The following is a 9,864-nucleotide window of genomic DNA, read 5'->3' as shown; positions in this document are numbered from 1 at the left end:
TTTAACACTTAGTTAGCTGCTGAGCTACCTGATAATTGCGTCCTGCAAGTTAACGGCAGGTTGAGCAGGTGATGAATTGTATTGGCTGTTAACTAAATGATATATATATATATTTTAAATAGTATTCATATGCATTCACTGAACGTAACCTTATGTTGTTTCCCTAGGTACCGTGTTATTTCGCCGGCGTACCAGAGTCAGAGCTCCTTTTTGCTGGATAAAAAATGCTTTAATGTCCGGTCTTTGTCGACTTTGCCACCTGTTTTGATGTCTGAATCCACCGTACAATTACAGCGCTCTCGCATGCCCGATCTGACAATTAAAAAAATAAAATAAAAAATATAAACCACACTCAAGTTCGTTTTAGCGGCTTCCCTCCAGTTTTGAAAGCTTGCCCGACGCGTCGCCACCTCACCCCTCTCCCGACGGCCCAGCCGGCATTGTTATTATAGGTTTTCGGTCAGACTTTTGGCCCCTTCTTGCGCCGATTTTGGCTCCTCACATGGGACATTCCTGCCGAGCAGCCCCTCCCTGGAAGTCCCTCAGTGCGCAGACTCAGGGCTCTTCGCTGTCAGGGCAAGGCAGACTGACAGTATGGCGGCGGGGTGCAGCTGGAAGGATGCTACTGTCGCCCGCGATGCGTCTGTCGCCGGGAGGACGTAACTGGACTATTGGCAGCCAAAAGAAGGAAGGATACAGCGAGGAAGGCTCGTCGCCGTGAGCTTCCTACAAGATGGCCAGGCTCGCAGACTACTTTTTAGTGGTCACGTACGACCTCGACAAGCGAGGTGGGTTGCTTCTGTTAGCCTTGTCCTCGGCAGCTTTAACGGCGCACCGTAGCTCCGGGTAAACAGGAGGCGGGGAGGGAGGAGGCGGGGACGTGCCGGCCCCGATAATCACCACCGAGCCCCGCCAGACGCCGTCATGCCGGCGCCCGGCTGTCAACTTTGGCCCGAGGATGCGGAGGCCTCACGGGATTAGTGCACCTTAAAGAGCAGCATTTCATATCGTTTTCACTGTTCTCGATATGGAGGGCACAGTATACACACAGGCCACTCGGCCGGTGTCACTCGCACACCCATTTTATCTTTGGCAAACAAATACGCCTGCTCTGTTGACAGCAAACTTGTGCTAACTTTATTAGCCGGGCGCTAAGGCTAGCCCGGGCTAGCTATGAGCGAGGGTGGAGGGGGGCTGGGGCTGGCTTCTCGCTCGGCTCTGACCTAAGAGGGATTTATTCAACCGTTTCACAGTTTCAACTTACATATTCCTACCCCCCCCGTTTCGTCTGTCTGTTACAGATAAACTTTCAACTGCAAGTGCAACTGTCTGCCGCTTAAACTGTGCCACCTCGGAGCAGAACTGTACACGTTAGTCTGCTTTGACAGCGAGTTATCACTGTTGTGGTTGCAGCGTCCCGAGCAAGTTACACCTCTCTGCTTGTCTCCGCTCGGCATTTTAAGTGTCGGTTTATTTGAAATCGGTGCTTCCACTCTAATGGTGCGGATTGTTTCCTTTGTCCGTGTTGTATGTGGATTAACCCAGATAGCCTTGCCCCTCCCTGAGCCCCTAGTTAGAACCGGCGCTCTGCACCCTTGTTTTATTGAGACGGGGGTTTGGACCGTTATCTGAGCACCCTCCAACCCCCAGCCTTCCTCCAGCCTGAGCCCTGGCCTAGATCTGTGTAGTATAATGGCCCGTTTAATCATGAAATATTCAATCTGCCTATCCGCTGGATGGGATACAAGCTTGTAACGTGGTCATGGAGTGTTTCATTTTAGAGTGAAGACTTTTTGCTCATGGTTTATTCAAGCAGAGGCCAATCGTGGCACTTGCAAAAGCCCTCTCTGACTTAAACAAAAAAAAAAAAAAAAAAAAAAAAAAAAAGGCGACCGGCTGCGAGAGAGATGACTGCAGAACTTTTTTCCAATCGAACTGAAGGCAACCGATCACACGTTGCGTTTTTCTCTCGTTGAAGACAGGATGTCGCAACGTGGACCTTGCAAACGCTGCAGAAAGCCTCGCTTCCTGCCCCGAGTTGCGATGCAGAGCGAAGCGTGCCTGTTAAAGAAAAAGCATCTGGGAACCAGACATTAAAGCCACAATGGCTCTAATGGATCAAGGCTCCCATGGGCCGTAAAACGAAACACTTAGGGGTGATGATGATTGTTGGCGCCGCTCCACGTACTGCGGCCTCGGTGTTTACAGCAACGTTGCTGAGAGCTAAAGTCTGCAGGTGGAGCTTCCTTGCTGTTGCTGTTGTAGTTTTTGTTGATGTTGTAGTCGGTGCCAGTGGATAAAGAGTTTCCTCTCGTCGCGATTATCGCACGCTGGCAACCATTAGTAACATGTCAAGTGCATTCCCTGCAAGACTGATTGACAAACTAGGTAGCGGCCTAGCCAGATGTTGATGAAACAACTTAGATTCGATTAGATTCAACTTTATTGTCATTGCACATGTCACAAGTACAGAGCAAGGAAATGTAGTTGGCATCCAACCAGAAGTGCTTAACACTAACTCAAATACAAATGTACAGTACATATGCTTTATTTGACACATATGCAAATGAATGAATTGTGTTATTGCATGTATGAATGTTTGTAAGAAGTGCACTGGACAGTCAATCGGTTTTCACTCTCTTGGGGAGCTGAGTTGATTGGAAGATTCTTTGCTGACTTTTCCCCAGTTTTGTGAGCTCCTCTTGGCGTCGTGAATGCAGGGGGAGTAAAACCTTGGCTCATAACCAAGAACGAGCGGTCCTCGATCATAAGAATACCAGGAATTCTGAAGCACAGTTGAGTTTCCTCTGGCGTCTAAATATTTCACGTATCCGGTCTGCCGTGTGTGTTTGTGTTGGTGTAAGTGGCTGCTGGCTGCTAGTCAGTGGAATGTTTCACAAGCGTGGGCACTGTCAGGTTTGCGGGGCTGACATCACCGCCTCTCGTCTGCGTCTTCAAGCGCCGTCGCACACAAGGGAAGATGTGGTGTGGGCGTGTACAAAACCGAGCGCATCAGTGGGGGAACTGAACTTTACCCAATTTTCCCTGTTCTCTTTTAGGGCGGCAGATGACTGTTTGGCCAGTCTAGAGCAGTGCTTCTCAAATGTTTTTTTTGCTTATCATGAGGTTGCGACCTAAATTTATTCCTCAGCACTCACGAAAGCACGAAACCGCAACCCAATCAAACCAGCTTTGTGACCCACCAGCTGAGAAACACTGGTCTAGACCAGGTGGTGGGCAAACCTTTTGACTGGTGGGCCACTATGGGCTCTAAAATTTGACAGAGGGGCCGGAGCAGGAGCAGATGGATGGAGTGTTTTGTTGACCCACCTCACAGGAGGAAGAAATATATCATTGGATAAGTAGAAAACATGAGCTTTAATGTCAGCTCTTTATTGAAATGACACTGAAAAGATGGATGGAATGCAGCTATTTTGTAACTTACTTACTATTAATGTAATTTCTTCAAGTTTGGCAGGCCAGATTAAAAAGCTTAGCGGGCTGCATATGGCCCCTGGGCCTTAGTTTGCCCATGCCTGGTTGTGACCCTCACAGACCCTGTCTGTGTGGTCTTTAAGGTGTCATCTTTGGATCGTAGAGGTTGAGTTTGAGAGTTTTGAGTTTGCATGTGGAGGTGGTGGAAGGGTCGCCGCAGTTTTCGGGGCGCGGTTCTCTCCCTAGCCAAGGTCCCTTGGGGGAAACCCCCACAGCATGTCCCTGTGTTTTCACAGCAGTTCCTTCACTGCGCCGCCGAGGCGAGGACCCAGCGGCTAAAAAGATACGCAGCAGCGTCGAGGCTCAAACAGGAAATCAGCGAGAGGACCCCCTGGGGGGGAGAGACTTGTGCTCAGAGCGAGAATCCACATTGTGTCCTGGAGTGGCTGCAAATCACGAAAGGGGTGTGTGTGTGTGTGTGTGTGTGTGTGTGTGTGTGTGTGTGTGTGTGTGTGTGTGTGTGTGTGTGTGTGTGTGTGTGTGTATTTTCCGAACTTTTGCGAGGAAATGCGCGCATTTTGCACAGAGCAAGTGCACGCAAGCCGACATACGGGCTCTATTGTCACTCCGTCTGCGTCCCCGGATACAGAATACAGGGCGGTTGTCCTCTTCTGCACACCCAATTACACACAAAACACCCGCAGCTCGCAGTCGAGCCAGGGCCATTCACAACTGCAGGTCACAAAGAACCCAACACACGCTTGGTTTCGCTGCATGTCGCGTTTACAGATTTCACTTTTAACCGTGTGAAATGGAATAAAAACAAACAACCCCTTTAAACAAGAGAGTGCCACGTCATCACAGAGTTGTCGCGGTAATAGGAGCACAGAAGGAGTCGGTTATTTGTGTTTAACGACTACTTTTACCGTGTAAAGTCAGACTAAAATGACTGGGATTTCTTGTCTTTTTTTTTCAATTGAACGGCACTGTACAAAAAAAATTAGGTCCAAACCAAAATGTTTTGTCTCAACTCCTGCAGCAATTTTGGTTACTGGCTGTTGCAGCAAGAACGCAGAGGGGTCTCGTTGAAAATGAATGAATTTTTTTTCCTGCAGGGCCTTTGATAGTCCTAACCCAAGTTTTCACCTCCTCGCTGTCCTCATTTTGTTTTGTAAAGTCGTTGGCTATGAATTTTTCATCTTCACACAGACACAGTGGATTGCTCTGGCTCTTTCACACAACTGTGTTGTTTCGGCTGACAAGAAATGAGTGGCGGTGGCCACCTTCGAAATTAATATGCAGGAAAAACCCTGCACTCGTAGCCGCGAGCTCAAATGTGCAAAAACAAATTGGGGGCCTTTAATGCAACCCTATTGTCATGCTAGCTGTATATTAAAAGTGTTCATAACCAGCTTGAACTGTTAAAGCCATAGTTTGAAACGTCTCTGTCATTTAATTGTCCTGCTACAAGATTACACTATGAAATGATCAATTTAATCAGGAGAATTAGCGGTTATTACCGTTTTAGCCCCTCCTTTAATATCTGAGTGAGCATCACTGCTTTTGGCAGTCTTGAAACGTGAACTTTGGATGATTACATAATTGGGATTGGGATTTAATTCCAAGGGGATGGCCAGCTGCATCAACCAAAAGTGTGCATGCGAGAGTATTTTTTTTATTTAACTTTAGCTGCCTTTCTTATTGCACAGGCAGTTTGGCCGTGCCCTAATGCCTTGTTGGTAGGAGATTCAAAACTGGAAAGGAAAGAGGACTGAGGTCTCCCACTTTGAACTCTGGCCGTTGCATTGAAGTTAAAAAAGAATGCACCTGAGCAAGGCTGTGACTGGGGATGCCCTGATACTACGTATTTTACAAGTACTCTACTCATGCTCATAAAATATGTGCAGATACCACGACACCGACACCAGTTGTTAATAAGTACTCAGTATCGGTATCGGGTGAGTACCAAAATGTAAGTACTCTCTACGGTGCACCCCTAGCTGTGACTAACACTCCTCAGGATTGAAGATTCAAAGATCTTTTCTTGTCATCGTGCGCGCACAGGGGAAATTTTGAGGAGTCTCTCACATGCAGGAAGAAAAAAATAGAAATACAGCGCACGTAAATAAGTTGCTAACGTAAGATACAGAACGTAGCAGATGTAAAGCACCTCTATAGTTCACAGAAATGAGATGACGTGACGCAAATGCAAGGAAGCGTAGGTCACAGGAGTGCACGGAAAATCAGAGGGCGAACCCGGGAAGAGGGGTGGGGGGGCATCGTGTGCGTGTGTGTCTGTGTGACCCACACAGCCGAGAGGGTTTTGCGCGACGCTGCCAGCAGTGCCTGCTTGCGGGCAGCCACTTCCTCCACGGTTCCTGAGCGAGGGCCCGTCTCGAAATAGTCCCCCAACAGTCTGCCTTTCATGGGGGTGCGGGGGTGGGGGATTCGGGGGGGGGGGCATTGATGCTCGTGTGTCCTCGCGTTGGCACCGCTTCTCCCCCTCTTCCCTCCGCCGCCTGCCTGCGTGTGTTTGCTGCATTGCCGCGGCAACAGGGCCTCCCCTTGTGCTCCCCGAGTCACCACCACGACTCCAATGTCTTCTGGAACCGATGGAGCTCGGAGCCAGCGGCCAAACCAAAAACCCCGCTTCCCGTTGCACCTAAAATGTTTTATACATTGGTCGTAAAGCGACGGATTGGCTCGGCCGAGTCCGTCCGTCCGTCCGTCCGTCCGCTGGCACAAGCCGAGGGCGGTTATTTAAAGATCTAAGATTCGAGAACTTTATTTATCACATGCTCACAGGATGTGCAGTGAAATGTAAAAGTGGTCAGTGCTTACCAGAGATTGTGCAAACAGCAAAAAAAACAAAAACAACATTCACTGTATTGAAAGAGCAGCAGGAACAATCTAGACCAGGGGGTGGGCAAACTTTCTGACTGGTGGGCCACAATGGGTTTTAAAATGTGACGGAGGGGCCGGAGCAGCAGCAGCAGATGGATGGAGTGTTTTGGTGACCCACCTCATAGGAGGAAAAAAATATATTATGGGATATGTAGAAAACGTGCTTTTAATGTCAACTGAAAATGAACCAAAGCAAAGTTACAACAAGAAATATCTCTCTTTGAAGCCCAGCGGTATTTAGCTCTTTATTGAAATGACTCTTAAAACAGTGACAGTCTGGATGAAATCCAGCTATTTTAGGACTTACTTACAATCAATATCATTTCTTCAAGTTGGGAGGGCCAGATTGAAACGCTTCACAGACCAGCATATGGCCCCCAGACCGTAGGTTCCCCATGCCTGATCTAGAATAACACTAAATACAACCTATATGCAAAGGTTAACAGGTTAGAAATGGCGCTAAATGAAACCTACGGACTACAGAAATGAAAACAAACTCCGTATTATGAACTTCAAAGGAGGAGAGGAAATGCTTTTCCAGCTTTCGGATGGCAGCTGTACCGGTGCTGTGACCACGGAGGGCCGATTATATCACTGCTGCGATGTTGCCCTGAAGCCTTTTGTGTGTGTGTTCCTGTGTGTGTGTGTGTGTGTGTGTGTGTGTGTGTGTGTGTGTGTGTGTGTGTGTGTGTGTGTGTGTGTGTGGAGTGTGAGCGGGCCAGTGTTACAGCCGTCTGTCTGCTGCACTGAATACTTGTTATTCATGAGGAGGACGGCGGCCCCGGGGCCCCAACAGTGCCCTCATTCCCTCATTCTTACATTTCCAGATACAGGGGGTTGTGTGTGTGTGTGTGTGTGTGTCTGTGTCCGTGCGCTTGTCTGTCTGTCTGTCTGTCTGTCTGTCTGTCTGTCTGTCTGTCCGTCCATTGGGGGAGGGGTGCAGCCACACGGGCGACTTCTGTTGGCAGACACTTACTCATCTGTCAAATGCCGGACGCTCGGCTGGAAGTCCGTCGTCCCGTTGGGTGCGTGTTGCACATGGGCGACGGCAACACGCACCTTTGAGGCTCAAGGCACGTTCATGGACGCAATTTTGCACTGCATATCATTTAGAACCTCTTTGATACGACGCAAATGTTAGCTAACGCTAACGATACCTTGGTTTTTTGATGCCAGTCCCGAACAATCCTTTTTTTTTTTTTTGAAATACGATTATTAGCATTTTTCTTTTATAACAGGCACACAATGTCATGTGTCTGTTCGAAAAGAAAAATGCGTTACCATGACATCCAAAACTTTTATCTTTCTATTTTTACTGGTGATTCGAATCAGGAGTTGCTCCAAATCGAGTGTAAACGCTTTATTTTGATCCGCTTCATGAAGTGGAGCCACACTTTTGGCTTCGTTGGCCTGACACTAACTTTCACTCTTTACGCAACCAAAGGTTTTTGCCAGTGTTCTCAGTTGGCGACCATATAACGTGAAAGACAATCGCCAGCGACTTTAGATCTTCGGGTTTGGCACCAAAAGATGAGTAATTACTCCATTAAGTAAACACGGACCGGCCGACTCCCTCTTGCACGAGACACCTGGATGCTCTGCTCTTTAAATCTTGCGCTTTTAACAGTTGTGTTTTAAATTGTTGTATTTTACTGTGTACTTTTTTTTTTTGATTTTTGCACTCAAAGAGTTGCACTCTTGAGTTTCATTATACCGAATGTACAATGGCAATAAAGGCTTTCAGTCGAACTATTCTCTCGTCCGCTGCTACGAGTGTATGGGTTCGGTAACCAGCTTGCGGCTTGTGCTCGACGTTTAGGCAACCAGTGTGGCTAACGGTTGCGTTGGGGTGCGGTGTGTACTGGCGCGAGGGAGGAGGAGGCGTTGGGGATGCCCTTCTCCGCGGCACTTTGATGGTTTCCCCAGGAATTCCGAGAATTTCTCTGTGCCCTCTCGGGACAAAAGGCAGAGTCAGTTCCGCTCGCACTCCATGGAGCCATCGTTGAAGACCCCATGGGGGTGATTCCGGCCTGTCCGCAGTCCTTTGGATCCTTCATAAGCGTGGGCCTGTAATTGTAGGTGGCCTGAAGGAAACTTCAACAAGCATTTTGTGTTTACTCATCATTATTAGCCGTTGTTCTTTAATCAAAAGCTTCTTTTCTTGGTTTTTAGTTATGGCCTGAGATTTGTTGGACATTGAAGACTTGATTGATGTCTGCGCCTCTAAAGCAATGGCCTGGGTGTTTATTATGGGCTCGCGTGAGACATTGCTTGTGTTGATCTCAGGCGTCCAAAGTTTTGGTGATTTTTTTTTTTTTATTTGATTTGATTTGTTTTCCTTCCCAGACACACTGGGAAGTCAGACAGTGGAAAGAATTCTCCAAGTCGTGCCGGTCTTGGAAGAAAAGCTAGATTAAGTCCCGCCAAAAAATAAAGTCCAAGGAAATCTGTCAACGTGTGGCCAAACAGACCTGCAGCTTTTCCAGTGTGACACTTTTCCTCATATTTGTTTTTCACTTTATGCCCGTATTAAGTACATATCATCACATTATGCGCTTTAATAAAGCTGTTGTTGCGACCGTTCATACCGGCTCTTTTACAACTAGTGCGATGTGAAACTGGGTGGCGTTTGCTAAATTACTGCTAGAAAGAGAGGGACCGCCTGGACAAGATTAAACATTAAACATGGGGGGGTGGAAATTTGCCTCCCCAGACACTCAATACACTCCCTCTAATCTTACATGAAGCCAGTGATTGGTTTAAATATGAAGATTAAAGGGATGTGTGTTGGTCCAGACCTGATTTGATGTCTTTACAACTCTCAACTATCTTTGCGGCCCCCTCCTCCCCCCACAAATCCATCTGTATCCTTCAAATGTCAAACACAGTACTGTGAAAGCACAATGTTTGAAGGGGCTGCTTCAGAATCTGGGACATAGGAGCTCATTTCCAAACTAGCCAATAGGGCTGGGCCATTTTGGACAAAAATAAAATCCCCCCTTTTTTTTTCTTCTCTGAAAAATAATGTTTGAAATGAAAAAGAAGCATTTTAACATTTCATTTCATTCACTCCGTCTATTTTCTTTTTTATTTCTGACATTCTTCTATCAACACAGACATTTACATCGATAGTCTGGCATTCTAATGTATTTGCTTCGGGTTGTAGTTCGGAGTGGGTAAGATTGTTTTTATTGGCAGGCTAGCAGAAACCATTAACTTGCGCTAGCTTAGCGCCAGCCAACTCTGCTAAACTAGAGGGACTGGATGAAATGTGCTCAAATGGTCTCCACTGACACATTAGCACACTGGCTAACTTGGACACGTGTCCAAAATTCTGCTCCACCCCTTTAAGTAACCCTGTGGTTCCACTTGTGAAAAGACATGATGATGATGAAATAAACCACTCTTCAACTAACCAGACATGTTCGGCTTTCTCATGGTGCAATGTGATCGTTCTTTCCAGCATGCAAAATATTGTTTGGAGCTGCTGACACGCACGCCTGTTCACATTATTTCTTTTTTTTC

At 47.2% G+C, this 9,864-nt stretch overlaps 1 protein-coding gene across 9 annotated transcripts in view; it reads left to right on the top strand.

Annotated features, from left to right (window-relative positions):
* The first annotated feature begins 502 nt into the window (after window positions 1–502).
* Window positions 503–9,864, top strand: part of sbf1 (SET binding factor 1) — a 63,591-nt gene continuing 54,229 nt past the window's right edge. For 3 of the 9 annotated variants that reach the window (XM_076012021.1, XM_076012018.1, XM_076012016.1), the window contains exon 1: window positions 508–788. In XM_076012021.1, the coding sequence (XP_075868136.1) occupies window positions 734–788 (55 nt within the window). In that variant the 5' untranslated portion in view covers window positions 508–733. Of the gene's footprint in view, window positions 789–9,864 lie in introns of all 9 variants that reach the window. The other 6 variants (XM_076012015.1, XM_076012014.1, XM_076012017.1 and 3 more) reach the window with 6 other exon arrangements.

Source organism: Nelusetta ayraudi, unplaced genomic scaffold (genome assembly GCF_046127955.1).
Source record: "Nelusetta ayraudi isolate G7.1 ecotype Tasmania unplaced genomic scaffold, CSIRO-AGI_Nayr_v1 ptg000135l, whole genome shotgun sequence".
Classification (NCBI taxonomy): Eukaryota; Metazoa; Chordata; class Actinopteri; order Tetraodontiformes; family Monacanthidae; genus Nelusetta; species Nelusetta ayraudi.
This window is presented reverse-complemented; position numbering and strand designations above follow the sequence as displayed.